Source organism: Gorilla gorilla, chromosome 17, assembly GCF_029281585.2.
Source record: "Gorilla gorilla gorilla isolate KB3781 chromosome 17, NHGRI_mGorGor1-v2.1_pri, whole genome shotgun sequence".
Taxonomy (NCBI): Eukaryota; Metazoa; Chordata; class Mammalia; order Primates; family Hominidae; genus Gorilla; species Gorilla gorilla.
This window is the reverse complement of record NC_073241.2, coordinates 52,467,965-52,494,342: the sequence shown is the minus strand read 5'-3', so window position 1 is coordinate 52,494,342 and position 26,378 is coordinate 52,467,965. Positions and strand designations below refer to the sequence as shown.

Genomic DNA, 26,378 nt, shown 5'->3' with positions numbered 1-26,378 from the left:
GTGGCTGGGTGGAGCTTCCCCACAGATCTCTGAGTGTGGGGAGGACTGGAGAGGCCTCAGGGCAGTCCTGAGAGGGGGCAGGGCTTACAAGGGGCTGAAGCTGCCCTCTGTGGAGGAGGTCAAAGGGCAAAACCTCAGAGCCAGTCTACCGCCTGGCCTTCTCGCTTCACAGGCTCAGACTTCCTCCTTGCCGAAGCCCAAGGCTGCGACGTGTCTGGAATGTTCCGTGTCACAGACGTGCCTCTGGCAGTGACCTGCATCTCTCACCCTCCTCATCTTCCTTTGCCTCCGAAAAGCTCATGTCATGGACGTGCAAAAGGAGACCTCCTGATAAAATGCCTTCTCAGCCCCGACTCCTCACAAATAAATTAAAACCCACAAAACTGTCCATTCCACAAATCCATAGGCCAGGAGAGAGTTTAAAATGAAAATGCATCTTTAAAAAGTAATGGACCACTAACTTCATGGGCTCACCTCATAAATGCTAAAAACCAAACAAATCACCCCAAATCCAAGTAAATTAGCCTGATTTTATCACACAGGAAAGGATTCAGGCTTCTCTCCCCACGTCTGGGCTGGTGGCCTGTCATCCATCGGACGTCCCTCCCCCCACCCCATCCCCCCGGAGCTTGGCAGGAAATTCGGGGGCAGATGGGCAGTGGGGAGCTCTCTGGACCATTCCCAGATACCACAGGCCCTGCTTCTCAGAAAGGCTCTCCCCCTGTAGGCACTGACCAGGAAGGTGGATGGCTTATCAGAGATGCAAGGTGACAGACCCCATGTGAGGAAGGCCAAGGGCATTTTGTAGTTCAGGCAATGGAGGCACCTTGAATATTTTCTCAATTTGCTTTATAAACAGCAAGTGCCCTAAGTACCAGTTGATCTAGCTTTCGATCAGCCAAAGAGACCACATTAATCATATCCTCTCCCTCCTCCCTCCCCCCACCACCCAAATCACTGTCTTACAACTGATTCTGGCCAAGGAAATTTGTTAGCAAAATATTTAGGACTAAACTCAGTGCAATGTAAGATTCTGAAGAAGCCAAGTATTCTGTTTTGGCCCTCACCAGCTGCTGTTTGAATTTCTCCATCCTCCAAGACTGTCAAGAATCTGACAGCTCTGCTAACTAAAGCTGCAGACCCTCGGTTCGGTTCCATCGCCCCTTCTCTGGGCTGGTGTGTGAAGCTCCGAATCTGTGACCTCACTAGAATCAGTGTGTGCAAGGGGATCAGCAATGCAGGGCAAAGGTGACTGGTGAGACACACGTCTACACAAACGCATACAGGTATACAAAAAGCAACAAGAGTTTAATTCTCTTTTTACATGGCCACAGGCTCTCTTCAGTCAGGGGAACTTCAGCTGGTGCCTCTCTCTTGCAGCTATGAGGTGACAGTGTGGTGACATGCCTCATACAGACTGTCCCAGTAAGCCAGGACAAGTCACCATTAAAATCTTGCACGAACAGCCCTGGGCACGTGGGAATGGTAAGAGCCACCGCCTCCTTAGTCAGCTTAACACCACAGCTCCAAACGCAGTTTGTCCCAGCTGGCAAACGCCTCAAACACCAATCATGCGTCGTGCTCCTATTCTGGGTTTTTATAAAACACTTTTATATAGAGATATAGATAGCACAGTAAATGTGCTTATGATGCACTCTAACATAGAGGACAGGAATACACACTGTGGGGCGCCGCCCTAGCCGTCTCCACAGTGGAGAAAGTGCGAGGGTTAAATACACGTGGCGGGGTGGCAGACGGCAGGAAGTTACAGAGCGACACACTCCACGTCCTTCCACGCGACTGACTCATCCAACACTCAGAACTCGCCTTCTTTATCCCCTTGGTGGGTAGGAACAGTAACAAAACAATGTCAGTCATTTTCTAAGGGTGGAGGATGTCAAACTGTCTGGTACCAAGAGAGCAATTCTTATCCAGAAATCATCTAGAAATAATTGCTGAAGGTCAGCCTGGCCCATGGCCCCAGGCTGAGGGCTGCTCTGTAAAGGGCGGGACTGGCTCTGGGGATCTAGGGCTGATGCAGTATCTCTCAGACACTTGCACATTCACACACCCACACGCCCCAGGGGAAAGTGCACTTCCAATGCTGATACAAAAATAGATTGGCACACTCTTTGACACAATGAGGGTATCTTTTAAAAGTTTTCCAACTTCTGCAGACTCTCTTCCCCCGTATGCTCAAGCCCTTCACACTCCAAGTTGGAACAGATCTGGAGAAGGCCCTGGACCATGCTTGCAAAGTTTGTGAATGCCGGGGAGAAAGACTGGGCTGGGGCAGCTAGGAATTCTCGCTACTGGACAGAGGGCAGGGCCTCTCTGTTCTCAGCATGCACCTCCTCTTCCCTTGCTTGAGGAGTCCATAGCTCATGGCTCCTGTTGGCTACACACCCAAGACTCCTTGGAAAGTTTCTAGTACTGCTTCTCCCCAAACTATGTCGAGAGGAAGAAAAGTCTGGTATTCTGAGTTCTACTTTTTTTCATTTCCAGTAGTAAGTAAGTGCTGCTCCACCAAGCTGAGAAGAAATGGCCCTTGGCTGTCCTCGGGGCCAGTGCTAGGAACTCTGGACCAGCCGTCTGTAGTGGGGCATGACTTCGTGCTCGGGCAAGTGGAGGGCGAATTCCAAGGCCACTAACACCGGGAATTCAAAGGCAATCAGTTCTCGCCTGTTCAGCCGGAACTTCTCTTCCAGTTTCTGCAACGAAAAGAAAATCAAAAGGATGTTCATTTTGAAATTAAAATCCTAGTCTTTCTGCAATTGCAGCTTCTCTATCCACCAGCCAGTGAGTGCTTAGGAGAAATCCACTTTGGGCAAAGCTCTGTGGAGGAAGAAAGGGAGGCACAGGCTGTGCTTCCTGCCTTCGGTCCTGGTTGTGAAGGAGCTGCTCCTTTCCCCGGGGGCTGCCCGGAACCACACATACATCTTATGACATCATTTAATCCTCTCAGGAATATGACATGGTTCACATTCCGTATCTCTATTTTACAGATGAGAAAACGGGCTCCAAGAAGTCAGAGAGCTTAGCCAGGGTCACATGGGCAGCAAATTGCAGCACTAAGATTCCACCCTAACTGGGACTCAAACTCTACCTGTGGCAACTAAGTGATTCAGGTTTAAAGGGAAGACTGAAAATAAAGCAAACCGGTGGCGGCTCACGCCTGTCATCCCAGCACCTTGGGAGGCCGAGGTGGGTGGATCACTTGAGGTCAGGAGTTTGAGACCAGCCTGGGCAACATGGTGAAACCCTGTCGTCTCTACTAAACAAAAATGAGCCAGGCGTGGTGGTGGGCGCCTGTAATCCCAGCTCCTCGGGAGGCTGAAGCAGGAGACTCACTTGAACCCGGGAGGTGGAGGTTGCAGTGAGTCAAGATTGTGCCACCGAACTCCAGCCTGGGCAACAAAGCAAGATGCTGTCTCAAAAAAATAAATAAAATAATAAAGCAAACCACGCACGACAATAAAAACCACGTGGTAAGTTCAGAAGGGAGTGCACTGATTCTACGTAGTTCAGTCCTTTCATCTTACAAGGATCTAAGTCCTCGGGAAGTCTCCACTTTCACAGTGCCACACAGTTGCTGTCTATCTAAACAGGGCTGAGCCTGGTGGCATCTTGCGTGCCCACCCAACTGGAGGGGCTGCTGGAGCTGGAAAGGAAGGAGAACCACCAAGGTGGGGATGGATAGGGAGGGCCTCATGTTTGCTTAGGCACATTCTGCCTTGGCGTTAACCCAGCTTTTGTCTTAATAAAATAAATCCCACCCACAGAGCAGATGTTGACTGCTTTCAGATCATAACTGGGATGAGATCTTGAGTTAGGTTTCTTGCTACTGTAAGTGGCTGGTCAAACCATTACTGTTATATTCTGCATCAATAGTGAGGAAGGCCTCACCCCATGTAAGGAAGGCCAAGGGCATTTTGTAGTTCAGGCGATGGAGGCACCTTGAATAAGATAAAGTTGTCAGCTTTTGCTGTGTGGTATATTGCTCAACTATGATTAAATGTGCATATTATTTATAATTTTATAAATATCTGTTACATCAAAAGATTCATTAATTCTTGGCCAGGTATGGTGACTCTATAATCCCAGTACTTTGGGAGGTTGAGGTGAAAGCATAGCTTGAGGCCAGGAGTTCGAGACTAGCCTGGGCAATACAGCGAGACCTGGTCTCTATAAAAAATAAAAAAAAAAATTAGCCAGGCGCAGTGGTACATGCCTGTAGTTCCAGCTACTTGGGAGGCGGAGGTGGGAGAATTGCTTGAGTCTGGGAGGTGGAGGCTGCAGTGAGCTATGATTGTGCCACTGCACTCCAGCCTGGGTGACAGAGTGAGACCCTGTCTCAAAAAAAAAAAAAAAAAAAAAAAAAAATCATTAGTTCAGCAGATGTCTGTATAAGCCTACTGATTCTCAGCTCAGAGTTGGTGTCCAATGGTCACTTCTGGGTTCATGTATTTACTGTATAAGCTAGATGATTTTGTACCATTTCTTAAAATCTGTAAAGCGCCGACCTAAAAAATACTCTTTTCAATTGGGGAGTACCTACCTTAGTGCCCTTTCTGCTTTTTTGCCTTTGCCACTGAAGACAGCTAGACAGTGAGACATATGGGGCACTGACTTAACCATGTCTTTTATTTTCTGTATTCTGATGCTTTGATATCTGGGGCCTTGCTGACTCTAGAGGGACTGCCCTTCCCAGGGTTAGCCAAATCCTCCACAGTGACCTCTTTTGCTTTTCAAATGCAAACCAACCAATCCAGAGGCCACATTCCCACCACCTCCTCCATGGGCCTCACACTCCAGGCCACTATCCACCTGCCCTTATCACCCCAGAGCCAGGCACCAGACAATTAGGGACAGACCCTAGGCCCCACAGCCCATCAAAACTATTCAAACTAGCCAATCCTAAACCCACAAACCCTGCCTTACCTATTCCTTTCTGTGAAAACCACAGTCAAGGCTCCCTCTGCCTCCCGACCAATTCCAGGGCTTCCATACACAGCCCCCACAGCATGGCATGCCCCTTGTTATGGGCTGAATGTTTGTGTCCCCCCAAATTCATATGTGGATGCCCTAATCCTTCATGTGATGGTATTAGCAGGTGGGGCCTTTGGGAGCGATTAGGTCTAGATGAGGTCCTGGGCATGGAGTGAAGGGATTCAGAGCCTTAGAAGAAGAAACCAGAGTGCTTGCTTTTTGTCTTTCTCTGCAATTAAGGATGGGCAAGAAGATGCCCATGAGCAAGGAGAGGAACCTCACCAGAACTGAAGCAACTGGTCCCTTGACCCTGGACTTCCCAGCCTCCAAAACTATGAGAAATAAATTTGTCGTTTCAGCCATCCAGCCTATGGTATTTTGTTATGGCAGCACCAGCCAAGATACTCCTTCTCTTGGGAACTGTAACAAACTATCTTCTCAATGGATCTGTCTTCTGATCAGCTGGCTTTACTGTACCTCAAATTTTCTATTAATATATTGAATTCTAAAACAGGCATTCATGTTGCCATCCAAGGAGATCGATGTTTCCTTGCTTTGGTAGGGCTCTCCTTTAAAAGAAAAGAGATACCACCTTGTCAAACTCACGCCTTTCCCCAAAGAGGAGTCAGCTAAGGAAGTAGGAAGCCAAGGTCTTACTGAAGCAACCTGTTTGACATTAGGTGCTCTGTGGGTCACACTGCCTGGGGGAATCCCTTGCAGGCACAGTGGCTTCTATGGCTGTGGGAATGATTGCATCTCACATGGTGTCTGAGAATGGACTTTGAGGGCCAGACCCAATGCCCAATGCTGAGGAGCTTTGGTCTTGTCAAAGTAGATCATCCCTATGTTTTAAGATAGCCTGACTATTCCCACTATGGGAAAGACTTCATAGCCTTCACCTCAATTGCTGACTAAGGATCAGAATCCTTCCAGGCAGGATCACTGACCGAATCCTTCTGAGAGAGGAACCCCAGACCGGAGCATGTGCTCCTCCAGCCACCAGGAAAAAGGCCACTTACGTCAATTAAATGCTTGACTTCGTGTTTTTTGAGGTCACTTCCAATTTTGGCTGCTAACAGCACACATGCCCCAGCACACAGCTTCCGGTTCTGTTTGTTGAGTTTCCCCTTGAGGGCGAGCTTTTCAAAGTAGACGAAGGCCATGGCCACTGTGGGCTCCTCAAGGCCACAGTCCTCCTGCGCAAGCTTCCGCATCTCTCGTTTCAGACTGGAGAAAGACAGGCAGGAGGGAACAGTCTTGTGAAAACTTAGTTTCAGGGGACCTCGAAGAAAAACTCCCCCATCTTGAATGCTTTTTCTCTTTCTCTTTCCCAGAGGGTGACCTGGACTGGGATTAAGTCCCTGGGAGTGTGAAGGCTGCGTTATGCATGGGGAGCAGACTTACAGAGCTGGGCTTTGGACTCTTCTCTGTTGGTCAGGTCGTATAAAACATGTTTACTTTTTTCGTTTTTTTTTTTTTTGAGATGGAGTCTCACTCTGTCTTCCAGGCTGGAGTGCAGCGGCACGATCTTGGCTCACTGCAACCTCCACCTCCTGGGTTCAAGCAATTCTCCTGCCTCAGCCTCCCAAGTAGCTGCGCTTACAGGCGTGCACCACCATGCCTGGCTAATTTTTAAATTTTTAGTAGAGACGGGATTTCACCATGTGGGCCAGGCTGGTCTCAAACCCCTGACCTCAGGTGATCCGCCCACTTCGGCCTCCCAAAGTGCTAGGATTACAGGCGTGAGCCACCATGCCCGGCTGTCGTTTCTGCTGAATGTGACAATGACTCAATCACTGGAACCACAGGAAGGACCACTGGACAGATGACAAGCTTACTGTGTGTGGAAAGAGGGGTTTGCAGGGAAAGGTCACAGGCAAGTCCAGCCTCCCGTACCTCCTAATTTTGCTGAGTGTCAGCTTAATGTGAGGAAACTTCTCCTTGAAGGTCTCGTTCATGTCCTTCTTGAGATCCGAGGGCTTCACGTAGTCAATCACTGTTGTCTGTAACAGACAGGAGAACACGGATCACTCCTTAAAACAAGGGTCGTATGTAATAATTATGCACCAACTACGACCAACTTACAACTCCCAAAGCCATGAGCAATGGGAAAACTTCGATTTGAGCTACAAGGGCTCGGCGGAATCCAGGAGCCTGAAGGGGACCGTGGCCTTCTGGAGGCGAACGGAAAACAAGTCACCACTATTAGGATGAGGTGACACTTAGGAAAGCCGGCCTGTAGACCATCAGAAGTCAGTGCCTGAGAGGGAGGGGTGCCTGTGTCAGTTCCCAGGTGTCAGCCTGTTCACACGGTATGGGGCTTAAGCGCGTGGGGCTTGGATGTGCACAGACCTGGGTTCAATCTCTACTTGACCATTCACTAGTCTGACGGCTTTGGGAGACTTCAAATCACCCCAAATCTCACGTCCCATGTCTGTAAACAAAAAACAGTAACAGTGCCTACTTCACGCAGCTTTCTGAGAACTGTATGAGAAGTGCCCTGTACAGTGCCTGGCCTACAGCAAGTGCTCAATACATGTTAGCTATTGTTTAGTTTTTTAAATGGTGGTAAAACATACATCACATACAATTTACCATCTTAACCATTTCTAGGTGTACCATTCAGTGGCATTAAGAACATTCGCATAGTTGTGCAGCCCTCACCACCATCCGTCCACAGAATCTTTTCATCTTCCCAATTGAAACTCTCTGCCCATTAAATGCCAACTCTCCATCCACTCCCTCCAGCTCCTGGCAACCACTACTCCACTTTATGTCTCTATAAATTTGCCTTATGTAAGTGGAATCGTCTATTTGTCCTTTTGTCATAGGCTTATTTTATTTAGCATGGAGTCTTTTTTTTTTTGAGACGGAGTCTCACTTTGTTGCCCAGGCTGGAGTGCAGCGGTGCAATCTTGGTTCGCTGCAACCTCCGCCTCCCGGGTTCAAGCAATTCTCCTGTCTCAGCTTCCTGAGTAGCTGGAAATACAGGCGCCCAACATCACACCCGGCTAATTTTTGTATTTTTAAGAGAGACTGGGTTTCACCATGTTGGCCAGGTTGGTCTCGAACTCCTGACATCAGGTGATCTGCCTGCCTCGGCCTCCCAAAGTTCTGGGATTACAGGCGTGAGCCACCGTGCCTGGCCTACTATGGAGTCTTCAAGGTTCAATCTCATTGTAGCATGTGTCAGAATTTCCTTTAAGGTTGAACAACATGCCACCATATGTATATAATGGTAACCAGTAAGTCTTTGGAAACTTGAGTTTCCTCCTCCCTCCTTCCCTCTTTCTAAATTGGAGAAATCCTTAAAGGATCCTTGGAGTCCTTTCTGAATACCCTGGTCTTCCTTGCTTCTCTGTACCCTGCACTGTGAACTCTGAATTAAACAATTTTTTTCTGGGTTTCCTCCAGTTCATCTCATCCATCCTCGAGAGTACACTTGCCAAGGCTGGGTCTTTTTTGGCTGACTACATGCCATAATCTTTTTTTTATTTTTTTTTGAGACGGAGTCATGCTCTGTCGCCCAAGCTGGAGTACAGTGGCGCGATCTCGGCTCACTGCAACCTCCGCCTCTTGGGTTTAAGCAATTCTCCTGCCTCAGCCTCCCGAGCAGCTGGAACTACAGGCATGTGCCACCTTGCCCAGCTAATTTTTGTATTTTTAGTAGATGGGGGTTCGCCATGTTGGCCGGGCTCCTCTTGAACTCCTGACTTCAGGTGATCCACCTGCCTCTGCCTCCCAAAGTGCTGGCATTACAGGCATGAGCAACCGTGCCCGGCCTACATGCCATAATCTTAATCAGTCAAAGCTCAGGAAAGAAGAAACGACAGATTTTGATGTGAAGGTCGATTCCCTGGATGACTCATGCCCGCAAAGCCCATCAAAGGTTTCCTTAACAGCTCTAACGGAAGTTGGTGGCTTTCTCTGGACACCTCCATTTATAGGACACAGGATTTTAGCACAGACACGTACAATGCCTTTGGTGTCAGTTAGTAGCAAGGAGGAGGCAAGCAGCCAGCACATCCCCGTTCAAGTGATCTTGATGGTCCTCTCTTTGCTTCTCTGGTGAATAAAGGCAAAGCACAGCAATACTAACTCCAACAATTCCACCAGACCTGTTCAGAGTTTTTGAACACTTGGCTGGAAGAGGACTTGGTGGATGCAATGCCACTTCTTCCTCCTCTGATACATAGTCTTTCTGGTCCAATCAGGAAGGTCTCCTGACCTGGTCCAGATGTGGCCATTCTGGTCCCGGCTAACCACATGCCCTGCAAGGACCAGGAAAGGGGCAGCCCAGCTGTGCAGGGCCACAGTATTTGGACACTGCTCTCACTGCCAAAGTCCAGCAGAGTGGACCCCTGTGGCAGCCCTCCAAGACAGGTTTATTTCCCTTCTACTTTTAAGAAAGGCTCTATTTCATCTCCAACAAATGTCTCCTCTGGGTTAAATCTCTGGGTTGAAGGGGACGTAAGATTTCATTTTGGAAACAGGCAGTAGAATGGGGGCCACATCTAACATGCTCGCCTCAAGCTGGGAGGGCCCATCAGCCAACCCTCCTGTTTCCCAAGTCATCAGCACCTTCCTCCAGCTTCTCAACCCCTCACCCCCCATCCAGGCACCCTGAACTCCCAGAGACAGGCCGCTTCTACTCTTCCTCTACGGAGGAAAGTCATGAGGTTTGCAATGATGTGAGCAGGCTCAAGCAAAGTCATCTGCCTTTGTTGGGGGCCTGGAGCCCTGTGAGCACCAGCAAGGATATCCTGCTGCTTAACGATCATGTGGATTTTCAGGCTGGGTTCTGTTGGAGTGCCTGTGGGAGGGGACTGGATCTCTCCTCGCAGCAACCACAACAGCTCTGCTTTGCTCCATCTTATTTGTAGATGTACCTTGAAAGAGAGCTCTCACTGCTTAAATGTGCAAATATACAAATGTGTCCCACCTCTGTTTGCAACAGAGGCTCAGAAAAGTGAAAAGGCTCACCCCAGACCTGAGTGAGCCGCAGGCAGGGCCAGCGCTGGGATCCTGGTCTCCCAGAGTGGCTGCTTCCAGCTCGTGCCCCATGCACTGCCTTCCTGCTTCTCTCTCCTTCATGGTACTGAATAAGCAGCACAGAGTAGCTCCCTACCCAAGGGCTCTCACCAGGATGTCCGAGAAGATCGCTGGCAGTGGAAAGGGCTGTTGGGGGCGGGAGGTCAGGTCCACCTTCAGCAAATCAGGCAACAGGGAGAAAGTCACTCAACCTCCCTGAGCCTCACCCTCATCCTCCAAAACGAGATGAGATGAGAAAACCTGATGGGGCTGCTTCCCAGGTTTATCTTGAAGATCAAAGAGAACAAAATGTACGTAAGAGACGCTGAAAAATTTCATCAGGAGCACAAAGCGGGAGACGCAGCAAGTCTGGACTCTGCTCCAGCCCCACTGAGTCACAGCTCTGAGGGTGGGGCCTCGCACCTGCACCATGACAAGTTTTCCAGCTGATTTCTATGCGCCAAAGACCCAGGACTTCCAAATCAGATTCTCCTTGTCCGGCTATTGCCCACTCCTGGTTCGGCCACTTCTGCAGGCTCCTCCTCCTAAACCCCCGGGGCTGAGGCTGCTTCTCCCCAGGACTCGCCTCCATTCTACTCTATGATCTGAACATCCAACCTCTTCCTGGGATGCCCTGTTGTGCTACAGAGGCTGGAAAGCTAACAGTTACACTTCCCTGACTCCTTTGCAGCTAGGATTCCAAAAACAGTTCTGGCTCCTCCTATTGGATGCTCTGGTATGTGAAGGCAGGGCTGGAGCAAGGGCTGTGCTTCTGTTGTTTCTGCTGCCAAGAGGCTCAGGGCAGGAATCCTCAAGTCCTGTCACTAAGCTTCTGGGTCCTCATTTGGCAGGTGTAGAGCACAGCAGAGCAGCACAGATCTGGAGCCAGCAGCCAGTGCCAGTTTCCCAAGTCCAAAGCCAGAGTCCTGGTCCCATGCAGCTGCAGCCTCCTGGGTGGCACAGTTCTACAGTGTGGCTTGTGGATCATTCCTGAAATGCCAACTTAGGTTATTCTGTCAGCTTCCTCAATGATTCTAGTAAGTAAGGTGTTTATTAGATACCTTTCTTCTTCTTTTTTGTTGAGACGGAGTTTCGCTCTTGTTGCCCAGGCTGGAGTGCAATGGTGTGATCTCAGATCACTGCACACCCTGCCTCCTGGGTTCAAGCGATTCTCCTGCCTCAGCCTCCCAAGTAGCTGGGATTACAGGCATGCGCCACCACACCCACCCAGCTGTATTTTTAGTAGAGATGGGGTTTCACCATGTTGGTCAGGCTGGTCTCAAACTCCTGGCCTCAAGTGATCCACCCGCCTTGGCCTCCCAAAGTGCTGGGATTACAGGCATGAGCCACCACGTCCAGCCTTTAAAAAAAAAAAAAAAAAAGACATAAGGTCTTGCTACATTGCCAGGTGGGACTCTAAATCCTAGGCCAAGTGATCCTCCTGCCTCTGCCTCCTGAGTGGTCGGGGCTGCAGACCTGCGCCCCTGCACCGGCTCCTCTTCCTTCTTAAACTTGCTAGAGTGGATGCTGCACTTCAGAACTGAACCATGCCTGCTGCACACGCTGTATTCTGCTGATGGCATTTACCACTACTGAAACTGAACCTGGCTCGGTGAAGGCGGGGACAGAGGAAGAGCTTCTGATCCCCATAAAGGCACTGACGATATCCGATCCCTTGAGTTTGAGTCCTGCCCCTGCCCCTGAGCCACACTTCCTGACCCATTTTTATTTAGAGGACGCATGAGAGCCAACAGCTCAGCTCAGCCTGCGGCTCTGGAGGGGGCAAGGGTGGCAGAGTGCGCCGGGCCCACTCTGGCCCGGGTCTTGCAGGAGAGGCTCTGTCTTTTTTACAAGTAGCCTTGTCCTAGCTCTTGGGGTCTGCAGCTGGGGACTCCGTTTCCTGACAGAGAGGCGGGGAAAAATCCAAGCTAGGCCCTGGCAGGGAGTGGGCAGGGAGGGCCCATGAGCAGATGCTGCGAGACCCTTGGCCCAGGGAGCCCAGTGCTTGGCCCCGCGTAAGTGGGGAATATGTGGCAGCACCAGGAGGATGAGGCTCTCCAGTCATCTTCTAGGTGACAGACTCTTCTGCATCCCAGCCTTCTGTCTTAGCCTCCTGTCTGCTGTGCTCTCTTCAGTCTTGCTTTTGTCCCTGCTTCTCTGAGCTGCGGTTCAGTGGGGAAGAACACAGGCTCAAGAGCCAGAGTCCTGGATTCAAACTCCAGCTCTGACACGTGGTGCCCGGCGGCCCAGTGCACACTGGTTAGCTCTGTGCCTCCGTTTGCTCCTCTGGCTTCTCCAGCATCCACTTGATGTCGACAGCGGCAGGCACCTGATCTGCGGGGCTGTTCCGTGTCCTGCTCCCGCTCAGCTGCATGGGATACACAACTGCCACAGCGGACCAGGCAACCCCCAAAGTGGCACTGGCTGCCAGATCCTGGCTTGGAAGGGGCCCTGCACATAAGCTGCATCTTGAGGCCACTGCTCTGCACCAGCCCCACACTGTTCAGAGTATGGAAACTGGACGGATCACTCTGAGCCCAGGGCCACCCCTTCCAGGCAGGTTCCAGAGGGGATGACAGTCCTCGATGTCCTCTCAGCTGCAGGTCCTTCTGAGAAACACTCTCTGGTGTACAGGAGGTCATGATTCTCCAGCACATCCTGTCTTGAGGGAGCCTGATGGTGGCCCTTAGAGGCCGGGCCTCCCAACCATGCCAAGAGATGGCATCCTCTCTTCAGTGCTGGGGGTGAGCTGGGGAGGCTGTACTAGGAGATTGAGCCACGGCAGTGGGATTACCACAGCCCCTCAGCCACTCGTTCTTTCTGGTGTGGGACTGAAGAAATGAAAAGTCAGGCCAATGCTTTATTCAGGTTTGAATTGTATGAATTATAAAAACTTGCAAGCTGGGCATGGTGGCTCTCACCTGTAACCCCAGCACTTTAGGAGGCTGAGGCAGGCAGATCACTTGAGGTCAGGAGTTCAAGACCAGCTTGGCCAACATGGTAAAACCCCGTCTCTACTAAAAATACAAAAATTAGCTGGGCGTGGTTGTGCATGCCTATAGCCTCAGCTACTTGGGAGGCTGGCTAAGGCAGGAGAATCGCTTGAGCCTGGGAGATGAAGATTGAAGTGAGCCAAGATGGTGCCACTGCTCTCTAGCCTGGGTGACAGAGTGAGACTCTGTCTCAAAAACAAAAACGAAAAAACTGGCTGGGTGCGGTGGCTCAAGCATAGAATCCCAGCACTTTGGGAGGCTGAGGTGGGCGGATCACAAGGTCAGGAGATCAAGACCATCCTGGCTAACACGGTGAAACCTCGTCTCTACTAAAAACACAAAAAATTAGCCAGGCATGGTGGTGGGTACCTGTAGTCCCAGCTACTTGGGAGGCTGACGCAGGAGAATGGCGTGAACCCGGGAGGCGGAGCTTGCAGTGAGCCAAGATCTTGCCACTGCACTTCAGCCTGGGCGACAGAGCAAGACTCCATCCCAAAAAAATAAAAACAAAAACTTGCAATGCCTGGGTTTTGCCAGTGCATGCTACTGTAAATCAAAGTGCTAATTAAACAAGCAGCGACTCCTTCTTGGCCTGCGACAGTCTGAGTGACACTGTTTTCTTTTTTTTTTTTTGAGATGGAGTCTCACTCTGTCACCTAGGCTGGAGTGTGCAGTGGTGTGATCTCCGCTCACTGCAGCCTCTGCCTCCCAGGTTCAAGCGATTCTCCTGCCTCAGCCTCCTGAGTAGCTGGGACAACAGGTGTGCACCACCACACCCGGCTAATTTTTGTATTTTTAGTAGAGACGGGGTTTCACCGTTGGCCAGGATGGTCTCGATCTCCTGACCTCGTGATCCGCCCACCTTGGCCTCCCAAAGTGCTGGGATTACAGGCGTGAGCCACCGTGCCCGGCCGGGACCACTGTTTTCAATGCCACCTAATTCCAGGCCACGGGATTCACCAGATGAAGGGCTCCTTGTGGCCCGCAGCAGGCCCAGGCTTGTGATGGATGGGGGGTTCCAACCCTGCAGCAAGCAGTTGTGTTTTTTGCAAGGGTGCTCATTCTGTTCATGGAGCGAGAGGTCACTTGAATGCACTGTCAAGCACTTGAATGCACTGTCAAGCACTTGAATGCCTGGCTGCAGGGAAGCTGTGTGCACAGCTGCGTACAGGGAAAGGGGAAGGTCAGATGGAAGGCACTGTCCACAACACAGATGTCCAGACATGCAGTTCACAAGGAGGCCCTGCCTCGCCTGCCCTGCTGGAGACAGTCTGGAAGGCCTAGAGTGGGAGTGGACAAATTCCTTTTGAGATGACAGGAGGAGAGAAGACCACAACTTAGTTATCCAGATGAAAAGTCTCCCATATCGACTGCAGAAACACTGATACCTATTTCGCTTTTTTTTTTTTTTTTTTTGAGACAGGATGGGTGACTCTGTTGCCCAGGATGGAGTACAGTGGCACTCACTGCAACTTCCGCCTCCCGGGTTCAAGCGATTCTCGTGCCTCAGTCTCCCAAGTAGCTGGGACTACAGGTGCACGCCACCACGCCTGGCTATTTTTTTTGTATTTTTTGGTAGAGATGGGGTTTCGCCATGTTGGCTAGGCTGGTCTCCAACTCCTGACCTCAAGTGATCCGCCCACCTCAGCCTCCCAAAGCATTGGGGTTACAGGCATGAGGCACTGCGCCCGGCCCATCCTTTGCTTTGTACAAAAACAAAGTCTTGACTTGTCATGAGAAGAGGGAAGGGGCCTCCGTGGAACTGAACTTGGGCCCCATCCTGGCCCACGGTAACAATGCTGTGAAGTGAATGCCCCTCAGGTGGGCTGGGGTATAACGGGAGAGGATGGGAGGTACACACACCCCAACAACAATCCTGGAGAACAGTGAGGGCCTCAGAGCAGACAGGTTGCTGGTCTGATTCCAACAGAAACAACAGAAAAGGTACTTCCGCTCTAGGGCCTGATAAAGCTCCGGCCTCCTTCATTTCCTACTTTCCTGTCTTCAAGTCTCCCCAGGAATTCTTATGAGCAGTTCTAAGCAGATGTGAGCTTGCCGTACACTCGGCTACTGTTCTCTGACCTACTGCCAGCCCTAGTGCTGCCTGCACCCCAGGAGCTAGCTGTAAGACCTGGGGCAGGTATGTAGCCGCTGCAAGCCTTGGTTCCACGCCACGCCTGTGAAAGGAAGGAAGGATACAAGGCAATGAGCCACACAGCTCCTTCCAGCGCCAACAGCCACTGCGAAATTAGGCTCTTTTGCTTTGGCCATACTTGTATACCGGCATTCGGGCTCAGCTGGGCACTGGAAAGCAGATGTTCCGTGCTTGTTAAGGTAATTAAGCAACAGTGGCCCTCGACTAAATCTATCTAACCACCAACAGATGGGCATTTCAGCTGTTCTAGGCATTTAATCCTTTCCCTTAGAGGACAGTAAATCACAAAGGAACTATGGAAATAAACGGGTAGCCTACGCAGCCTGGGGCTGCATTTGTTGCTATTTCTACCCATCGAATTCAAAATACCGAATCCTGGATCAACTCTCCCTCCCACTGAAATGAAAGGGTTTGCACACGGAGAGGAACACAGGAAGAAAAGCTCTCTCTGCTTCAGGTTTACATGGCCATGGGGATTCACTGGGTGGCACAGAGCATGTTCAGTGTCAGATATTTGTCAACTATTTATCTGGTGCTACAGGACTCCTGGAGTAGTGTCTCCATCCACTTGAGATGACACCAGGTGACTGGCCCTGAGATCACCCACACCCAGAGAGTATTTGGATGCACTTCTAAACGCAAGCTGCTGAAACAGTGGCAGCAGAGAATGAGCCAAACTGCGTGGAACGTCATGTTCAAAATCACGAAGTGATTGTCAAAAATCCGAGACAAATACATAGAAAGAGAGCAGATGTTGCAATATCCTGGGTGAAATGTCAAAATCACAAAGCGACTGTCAAAAATCCGAGACAAATACATAGAGAGCAGATGCTGCAAAATCTTGGGTGAAATGTCAAACTCATATTTTGTTTTGTATTAGTTTTTTTTTGAAACGGAGTCTTGGTCTCATCGCCCAGGCCGGTGTACAGTGGCGTGATCTTGGCTCACTGCAACCTCCGCCTCCCGGGTTCAAGCGATTCTCCTGCCTCAGCCTCCTGAGTAACTGGGATTACAGGCACCTGCCACCACACCTGGCTAATTTTTGTATTTTTTAGTAGAGACGGTTTTGCCATGTTGGCCAGGACGGTCTCAAACTCCTGACCTCAGGTGATCCACCCGCCTTGGCCTCCCAAAGTGCTGGGATTACAGGCGTGAGCCACCGAGGAGGCCTCGTGTTAGTTTTATGAGAAAAAAATGAATTGTAAAAGAGGCTTTAAAGAGGTGAATTGTATGGTGTTGGAATTCTAATAGTGCTGTTAACAACAACAAAAAGACCAAAAAAAAAAAAAAATAACCAAACCCACACCCTAAACAACCCTCCCTCCCCACACAGCACAATCAGGCATTTCAGGCCTTGATGTGAACACTTAACCTAAAGCTGGCAGGATGCTCCTCAGCTACTGCCCAGGCCTGTGCGCCTGAGGGCGCCCTTCAAGCCTCAGGGAAGTGCCACAATAGGGAAGTGCGGAGCTACTGTGCTTCTAATGTGATGTGACATTTTCTTAAAGAGGCCCCCTCCTCAGAACTGAATAAGCCTCAGGCACCTTGAAACCTGAGGCCGTGGAAAGGGTCTTGCATTAGCTTCCCAACAAATCCACCCTGCAGACAGGTAACAAGTGCCTAAATCATCCAGGTAACTTTTAATGGAAATAGATATATATATATAGTTCTATATTCTATATAAATTATAATAAATATATGACTATGTTATTAAATCATATTATAATTTATATATATTTGTAAATATATATTTATAATGTATGTATATCGGGGGACAGGCAGAATCTAATCACCTACCTCATGGAAGGCTGAATTAGTCTTTCTTTCATTGAGTCAATTACTTCCCACTGCTCAGCATCTCATGCTGTACTGAAAAATTAAGTTCTATGATACATTCCCCCAACACTGGGGAGATGTGGGGGTAGAGGGAGGGCTTTCTCTACAAGTACTTAGATTTTAATATTTGGTAAATAAAAAATAGGCATTTTATCATGGAGATCAATCCAAGAGGTTTCTCTTGAGGTTTACATGCTTATGCATATCATAAACAATGTTAGTCGGTTTTCTTTTTGATGTGAACACAGTGCAAGAGGGATTTCCTACAGAAGAAAAGAATCCAGAAATCCATTCAGGTAACTGAATTTTGTTGGCATTATCTCAGCTCTCCCACTTACTTTCTCCTCTTAATTGCTTTCCACACCCATAAAGAGGGGGAAAAAAAACACAAAAACCCACTACTGACCTGGGCTGCCACGTTCTAATGATACATAACCACTCTCTCATGAAGCTTTAATTATATGCCAAGAGGTGCAGAGAGCTGGAAGCATCCGCCCTCCCCCGAGACACACCATCACCCAGCAAGAGTCTGCACGTAGCCAGGCGGCTCAACATGCTCTGTTCTGTGGTCACCTTCTAGAAACTTGAAGACCAAACCACCGGGCCAGCTGTAATTTGTTTTGCACACCTGCCCCAGGAATTTTTTTTTTTGAGACAGAGTTTCATTCTCGTCACCCAGGCTGGAGTGCAATGGTGTGATCTCAGCTCACTGCAACTTCTGCCTCCTGGGTTCAAGTGATTCTCCTGCCTCAGCCTCCTGAGTAGCCAGGATTACAGGCGCGTGCCACTACACCTGGCTCATTTTGTTGTATTTTTAGTAAAGATGGTGTTTCACCACGTTGGTCAGGCTGCTCTTGAACTCCTGACCTCAGGTGATCCACCCGCCTCGGCCTTCCAAAGTGCAGGGATTACAGGCGTGAGCCACTGCGCCTGGCCCGGAATTTTTTTTTAAGTTCAAAATCTCACCCTTGACCTTCTACAGTAGGTAATAGTGGGAGTGACTTGCATGGATCAAAGTTTAAAAATACAGATATGGGTGAAGGCTAATTTGAAAAGGGTGCCACTTGCACATTAAACGACAGGCTTCACCTCTGGAAGCTTCCCACTCTAAGACATGTCCTGACTGTGGCGACGAGGGGCCTTTTTATATTACACTTAGGACACATACGCACAAAGATAAACATTCAGCTACATCATGGCTGGTTAATATCACCTACACCAGGACTCAGAAGTCCCACTCCTAGGTATTTACCCCAAGAGAAATTAAAAAGTATTTCCACAGAAAGCCACGCACAAGAACATTCATGGCAGCCGCATGAACAAATATCTATCAACAGGAGGAAGGATAAACAAACTGTACTACATCTTATACCACTCAGCATTTTTATTTTTATTTTTTTGAGACGTAGTTTCGCTTGTCGCCCAGGCTGAAGTGAATAGTGTGATCTCGGCTCACTGCAACCTCCACCTCCCGGGTTTAAGCGATTCTCCTGCCTCAGCCTGAAGGGTAGCTGGGATTACAGGTGCCTGCCACTATGCCCAGCTAAGTTTTGTATTTTTAGTAGAGACAGGGTTTCATCACGTTAGCCAGGCTGGTCTTAAACTCTTGACCTCAAGTGATCCCCCCACCTTACCCACCTCGGCCTCCCAAAGTGTTGGGATTTATAGGCATGATCCACCACACGTGGCCCACTCAGCAATTAAAAAAAAAATCTACTGATACACATGACATGGGGAAATCTCACATGTTAAGTTGTATGAAAGAAGATGGACCCCAAAAAGTTTATGCCATGATCCTATTCACATGAAGTTTCAGAATAGGTAAAACTAATCTATGGTGACAGAAGTGAGAATAGTAATTGCTTTTGCAGGAAGGGGATGGGAAGAATGGGATGGGGAGGAGAACTTTCTGCAGGGACAGAAATGCTCTATATCTGGATCAGAGCAGTGGTTACAGAATTCATGGAAATGCACACTTCAAACAAACAAGTGCATCTGATTGTCTGTAAATTACTCCTTTTAGTGGCTGCAGCAGGATTTGATGGGTGAAAGGATTAGCTCATCACTTTGAGAGCTGCTTCATTCAGCAGAGGCTACACGAGCATCTTAGAGTCTGATTTCCACAGGAACAGGACATCCCAAAACAGGGGAGGACAGTCCCAGGATTTCAGGCAGGCGCCTCTGCTGGGCTGGCCACATTGGACTGCCCTGGGGGCCCGAGGAAGACGGGACAGGCAGCAGGACTCTGGGGCTTTGGAAGCTAATACTAAGGGAGGTGAGCAGCTCTGCATAATTGGCCTGTGACCAGCAAGCCTGCTCCTTCCCCAATCACTGAGCATTCCCACCCAGGAGGGAATCGGCCCTCTGTCTGGGCAGAGATCCTCACACTAGCCTAGTGGCCAAATGTGCCCCAGGCCCTCAAAGAGGGCATTCCACAACCTGGCTCAAAGGAGCCAGGGTCTTCGGAGCCAGGGCCTGTTTCAGCGGCAGCTCCCTGTGCCTGGGGCCGAGTCAGTGGGGAGGGAGGGTTTGTCGGCATCATCATTTGTGGGCTCTGCCTCCTGCCTGTGTGTGTGTAGGGGGAAGGGCAACGACTTCTACAGTTAGAAAAATCTATTTTATGCAAAACCAACCCCCTTCCTACTTTGGGGTCTTTCCACTGGGCTCTCCCTACCAAAACCTGGTGGGGCCAACCACTCTCAGCCCTCAGTGCTTGCTTCAGTGCCATTCCTCGGGGAAGTCTTCCTTGAGGCCTACCCCCTGGGGCCCACGTCCAACCCTTCCATCATTTCCTGCCGCTGTTTTTGTTTTGTTTTGTTGAGACAGGGTCTTGCCTTATTGTCCAGGCTGGAGTGCAGTGGCACAATCTCAGCTCACTGCAGCCTCTGCCTCCTGGGTTCAAGCAATTCTCCCACCTCAGCCTCCCCAGTAGCTGGGACTACAGGCGCGCACCACTACACCTGGCTAATTTTTTTATTTTTAGTAGAGATGGGGTTTTACCATGTTGGCCAGGCTGGTCCCAAACTCCTGACCTCAGGTGATCCACCTGCCTTGGCCTCCCAAAGTTCTGCGATTACAGGCGTGAGCCACCATGCCTGGTCTCCTGCTGCTTTTCTAAGATGGTTCCTTCCTCACGATTATGGTGCTCTGTCTCCTTGTTTACTGTTTACTCTCTGACATCCCCACTCACTCCAAGGTGGAGGAGAAGAGGGGTTGTGGCTGGTTAGTTCTCTACTGGGTAAGGAAGCTTGGCTTATAATAAGGCCTCAATCAATACTTGGTTCAACAGGCGAATTCTATACGTGTTCCCCAACACACAAAAATAAAGCAAACAGCCCAGCACCCCCACCCCCAACTGCCCCACTCTGTTTCCTACAAGTTCAATGCAAATGCATGAGAAACGACATGGCCTGTAACCCATGTCGGCTTCTAGGAAAGAAGTCTCCAGGGAGCTGGGGGGTTGAGGCCCTTTGTAATACACAACACACTGTCAAGAACTTAGACGAGAATGCTGAAACGTGGATTTCCCACATTTTATCAAAGTGCCAACATCTGTGGCCAGAATAGGAAACATAGGTCTCCAGGAGCCGACCAGGAAAATGCAGTCCATGCGCAATTCCATTCTCTATAGCATGGACTACTCCCGGAAGCACTGACTGCAGAGCCAATGCAGTGAAATTAAAAATGATCCACTTGGGAACATCAAATGAGGAGGGCAGGACATACATGCTGACTTGGCAAGTCTTCTAGCACAGTCTAAGGAGGAAAAGTTGTATGTGTATACGTGCACACGCACATACACACATACTGCAGCCCGGAACCTCAAGGCTCACAATGAAATCATTTAAAGAAAAAAAAGATCAGATAAAAAAGATCAGATCTAGCACCAGCCCAACACTAGGCCTATAAAAGGAGAGGTCGGCATTATCACCAGGCACAACATGTCTGTTAGGACAGCTCCCGCCAACATCGATCAGAAATAGTGTACCTTCCTATTCTCTTGGTTACCTAGAAATCTGCTACACTGTTGGCCCAAAGAATGATCTTCATGTCCAACCCCGAGGTCGGCCGTTGTGGGGCTGACGGCTGAGGAATGTGGAATTCAGAGACAGCTGGGCAACGTGAAAACAGCCTCGAGCCAGGAGCTCTAGCCTGGATCCCCCATTTCCTGTCTATCAACTAGGAAAGCCTCACTTGGACTCCCTGAGCCAGTTTCCTGGCCATGTTGCTTAATAAATAAAGTGAATTTTAATAAGTAAGGCAGTGAACCACATAAAGCATCCTTATTCTTACACCAGTTCCTCCCTCCTTGACATCAGGGCAATCATTCTGGTCATTTATTGAACACTTATTACGTGCTTGCCTCTGCCAAAGATGAATATGCCCTGGTTTTTTAAATAAACAGATCATAGAGTGGAAGAAAAGTAATTATGCATGGCTCTGGTTTTGCTTTCTGTGTTAGGAGTTGGGGCATGAGTGAGGGAGAGTGAGGAGAAGCGGCAATTTCAAACTAAATGCCTTTGACTTGAATGCATTCTCCAATGACTAAATGCATTCTGAAGCCATGTGGCGTACGAAAATGACCACTGAACTATGTGCCAAAGAACAAGAGGATAAATGCTGAAAGTAACTGGCAAGGCCCCAAGTTATGCCTGGTGTTTCTCTGACAAACAGCGGAGAACCCTCAGTTCTCAATGAAGATCTGGGTGTCCTTTGAGTACGGTGGATTGGTTTCCACTCTGGCTACTGCAGACACAAAAGCCGAGGGGAGAAAAAAGACCCCCTGGTTCACTCCTAAGGCTGGGGCTCCAGAGAACAGCTCAGGCTGGGAGCACAGGAGGGAGGGAACCAGAGGAGGAAGCGCTCAGCTGTGCGGGCCCCGCCAGGCCCGGCTCATGGGCCAGGACATGCAAAAGGCAGGGAGGTGGTGGGGGCATTCTGGGTGGATGTCTCCCACCTGATGCTGTGCATGGCAGGCCTGGCCAATCGACTGTTCTGAAAGTGCAGCTCCCCCTCCTCCCACAGCAGGCAGGGCTCTGCTTGCCGCAAGAGTCAGGGCAAGTCGGCCCAGAGAAAGCACCCAGGGCCCCGCCAGGCCCCTCTGGTGTCTGCAGAGGAGATGGCAGCCCTTGGTGGTGGGAAACAGTGGTCAGCCGAGAGCAGAAACCAAAATTACACACAGGGAAAAACAGGAAGAGTCCATGAAATAAAAACAGCAGAGAAAGGTTTTGCATGTAACACCCACAGTGTCCTACTTTCACTTTCCCAGGAGAGAATTCTGTCATCCCCAGCCTGGGGCCAAATGTTTGCTCAGCATGCACACAAAGGCCTGCAGCCACCAAGGAACTCCAAACGGAGCTGGACTTGAACTCAGCGCTATCAGGGATGGGCCTGGTCCTCTCCACTGGGGTTTGTGGAGGTATAAGCTCGGACATCCCCCTTCAGAGGAGAGGGTCCCCCAACCTGAGCTGGTGACTTTGTGGACACTGGCAGCCCAGCCTTGAAAGTGGTGTTTGCAGGCCAGGTGGCCAGCAGGATTCTGGACAGGAGGCAATAGTGGTCCTTCCGTGGGCACCCACACTGGGGAGCTCCTCATGAAGGTCCCCCAGGCAGAGCAGTCTTTGAACAAGCCCCCAGCCACCACCAACCCAGGTGGGGCAACTGACAGGGTGCAGCAAACGGAGCCTCCATTCCACACTACTCACCATGTAGGAAGGGAAGATCAGAACGCGTTTGTGTTTGCCACAAGGCCACTGGGGGTCATCCAAGAGATTTGGGTCATAGTCCATAAAGTCTCCCAGGTCACTACCTGAAGATCACATGCAAAATGCAAAATGATAATTAGCGGCTCCAGACCCTCCCCAGCAGAGACAGCCAGGAGAATGCCAAGTATAGCTGGAATGAAGAAAGGCTGGCTTTAGGGCACTTAGCTCAACGTCGCGGCACTCACTGACTTTTATTAGACATCATCGCGTGCCAGTGAAGTGGATTCTCCTCTCAAAAGGTTTCACCAAATTCTTAACATCCTGACATTTTTTTTCCATTTTAGAAAATTATGTATTAATCTCCCTGAGCCAGGAGAGCAAAAAACTTCACACAGCGTGCAAGATGCAGAGGACACTGTCAGAGTGTGTCCCCGAAGAGGTTCATTTTTCAAACTTGCAGATCAAATTTGGAGATGCCTGTGCAGCACGATTTGGTGCGAATACTTCCAGGCAGGCTATTGTGTCCGTATGAATACAAATCAGAGCAGCCACCAAGGCACAGCTGCGAACGATCAGAGGTGGCCGGAACACTAGGACAGGGATTCAGAACTCAGCACTTGGGCAGACCTAGGGAACTTCACATCCACCTGGAATTTCCCTGAGAGTAGACATGGCACTGCTTCCTAAAGCGTTTTCTCCATGTGCCAGTTCCTACAAAGGTTTGATCAGCAAAGCTGAAAGCATGCAAGTCTTCCTTCAGCCGCCAACTCGGCTCACCCACCAAGACAGGCACAAAGGAAACTCTCACACCTGAACCTGCACTTCAGAGCCCAGATTTTTTGTTTTTTTAAAGTCCGAATTGAGCACCGTGAAAATATAGGACAGAACCAGGTCATTGTTGGGGGGAGCTGAGTGGTCAGGGAAGCTGGGAGACACAGCCATCTCTGCATGGTGTGCATGGCCTTGGCGCCTCTCCACGTGGAAGCTCAGGCTGTCAACGACTGGGGCATCTGATTAGAGAGAAATCACCTGTGGCTTCATTGTGGGCCTGCATGGCCTGAGATCAGGCTTTCCTAAAAGTCATGTCACCTGCGGGCCCCTGTCTTCCAGTCTGCATCACAGGGAGACTTAATCCCCATGTAAATGGAGGCACCTCCCTCCCACCACGAGCTACCAGACCCAGCCAGGCCAAGGTTACCTGTGTCGAGGCTCCCCTGGGTGCCGCTTGCCCGGCCTATGGAGAGGCTGCGGTGGCTCAGGTTACGGAACTGGGAGAAAGAGGAGGTGGAGTCTATGGTATTTCTCCGGGCTCCAAAGGCATTTGTGGGTAACAGAAATTGGGTATAGGAAACAGTCTAAAAGGTGAAGACAAAAACAGGCCAGTGATTATTCCCAGGCATTGCTAGCTCTGCATTCTGGATCAAGCTACAGTTGTCACCCCACATTCAGGTCCACTTTCTCCTATTTGCAATTCTGAAATCCAATGAGATCCGAAAAATGAAGTTTGTTTTGGTACTCATTGTTGCCAACACCCAACCTGAACTGACATAAGGCTACACAGTTTTAATTTATCCCACTGGGTCTGACTATTCCTATTACATGGAAGAAATGTGAATGTATTTGACAATAAGGTACTATCTCAGGACCTGCTGTGGTGTTGTGTAATCCACAAGGCACATGCTGCATTGCTTTTTATAATCCAAGTGCAGAAGCCCAGAACACTTCAGGCCCCAAGAGTCCCTGGTGAGGGCCATGGCCTCCTACCCTGCTCCTCTGGCAGACGCCACATATGACCCTCCACTCCATCCCATCCTTCCTGGCTCCTATGGGAACACTTCCCCGTTAGGGGTGAACAGAGCAAGTGCATTGATTTTCACCTGCCCAGGCAAGCATCTCACATGCACTCTATCTACACCTTGAGCTCCCAGCAGCCTCATCGGCAAACAAACTACCCCGGGACAGATTCCCCAAGAAACACTTGCGTCATTGCCATACACAGATTTTGAAAGGGTTGATGAGGACCGTCTGGACCCTGCACAAAGGGCAGGGTCATCTTTCAACCTTTTAGTCCTGAGACTTCAACCCCATGACTTGTTGCATGTGGATGGAAGAGGAATGTGACCGCCCTGGGACTCTGTGGTCACAGTGTAAGACTGAGGGTCTCTTAGCTTCCCAGGACCATGGGAAGCTATGACACTTTCTAGTAGCCTGAATATTGCTTGCTGACACCACTAGTTAATAGATGTTCAATCCATTCGTCATTCCATCCTGGAACATGCCTGTGTGTGAGATACTCAAAACTGCACATTCAGTTGTAAACAGCACTGGCAGAGAAATACACGTGCTGTGGGAACTCCTGCCATGCTGCTACTCAATCACCGGCTGCACACTAGGGGAGCCGGGCAGGGCTGGCATCACATGCCTGGGAATCTGCCCCAGACCTCGAGTCCTCCACCTCGAGAGAGGCTTGTGGGCTGTCCCCCTCCTCTGCTTCCTGACCCTTGTGCCTTCAGCACAACTTGGTGACTGGCAGCCTGGCAGCCTTACCTTCCCATCAGCACCCAGCTCCACACCTTCCAGACCAATGATCTCTTTCAAACTCACTGCACCAGTTGATTGTCTTCCTCCGTCCAACTTCAAGTCCCTGGGAGGACAAGCCAGAGGAAAAAAAATGCTTTTGTGTGCACCTCAAAGAGCCATGAGGATGCTTACTGCATGAGACAGCACAGTCACATGGATGAAAATGACCAGGTGAGCCCTGGTGATGGGACAGCCCTTTGTCCCTCCTCGGGCACTTGCCAGTGATGCCTTGTTGCAACCACTTTGACATAAATGAAATCCAACTGAACAGAAAGCCTGAAGATGAAGCTGATGGTTTACAGACATCCCTCCCTCTTCCACGAGGCCCCTTATGTTCCTAGAGACGGCCAGTGAGCATGAGGCCAGAGAGCATTCCCTGGGCATCGTGGGACCACAGTTTGCTGGGATCTAGCTGCTGGGTTCTTTCTTTCTTTGTTTTTTTGTTTTGTTTTGAGATGGAGTTTCACTCTTGTTGCCCAGGCTGCAATGCAATGGCACAATCTCGGCTCACTGCAACTTCTGCCTCCCAGGCTCAAGCGATTCTTCTGCCTCAGCCTCCTGAGTAGCTGGAATTACAGGCACGCACCACCACGGCCAGCTAATTTTTTGTATTTTTAGTAGAGATGGGGTTTCACTATGTTGGCCAGGCTGGTCTCAAACTCCTGACCTCAGGTGATCCACCCATCTCGGCCTCCCAAAGTGCTGGGATTACAGGCGTGAGCCACAGCGGCCGGCCTGGGTTCTTTCTAATGCTGCATGAGACCACCTCTCCTTGCTGCTCCCCTTTCTTAGGAGAAATGAATTCTTATCCTAAACACCTACTGGGTTTATTGTTGGTGATGAAAGAATTAATGCCACAGTAGTCACTTCTACTACCTTGACAGACCACCTAGAAAATGAATATCTTTTAATAGAAGAATAATCTCTAGTAATAACAAGTATTCATTCATTCATTCATTCATTCATTCATTCATTCATTCAGGGACGAAGCCTTGCTCTGTTGCTCAGGATGGAGTACAGTGGTGTGATCATGGCTCACTATAGCCTCAAACTCTTGGGCGCAAGCCATCCTCCCGTCTTGGCCTCCTA

The 26,378-nt window shown here is 49.8% G+C and overlaps 1 protein-coding gene across 2 annotated transcripts in view; it reads right to left on the bottom strand.

The window, feature by feature from the left end:
• Positions 1-1,289: 1,289 nt before the first annotated feature.
• Positions 1,290-26,378, bottom strand: part of CABLES1 (Cdk5 and Abl enzyme substrate 1) — a 122,985-nt gene continuing 97,896 nt past the window's right edge. For both annotated transcript variants that reach the window (XM_019013786.4, XM_031003664.3), the window contains 6 exons: positions 25,257-25,353; positions 23,908-24,064; positions 22,710-22,813; positions 6,886-6,992; positions 6,009-6,216; positions 1,290-2,711 (listed from right to left, as the gene is read on the bottom strand). In XM_019013786.4, coding sequence (XP_018869331.3) covers positions 2,571-2,711; positions 6,009-6,216; positions 6,886-6,992; positions 22,710-22,813; positions 23,908-24,064; positions 25,257-25,353 — 814 coding nt within the window. In that variant the 3' untranslated portion in view covers positions 1,290-2,570. The remainder of the gene's footprint in view (positions 2,712-6,008; positions 6,217-6,885; positions 6,993-22,709; positions 22,814-23,907; positions 24,065-25,256; positions 25,354-26,378) is intronic.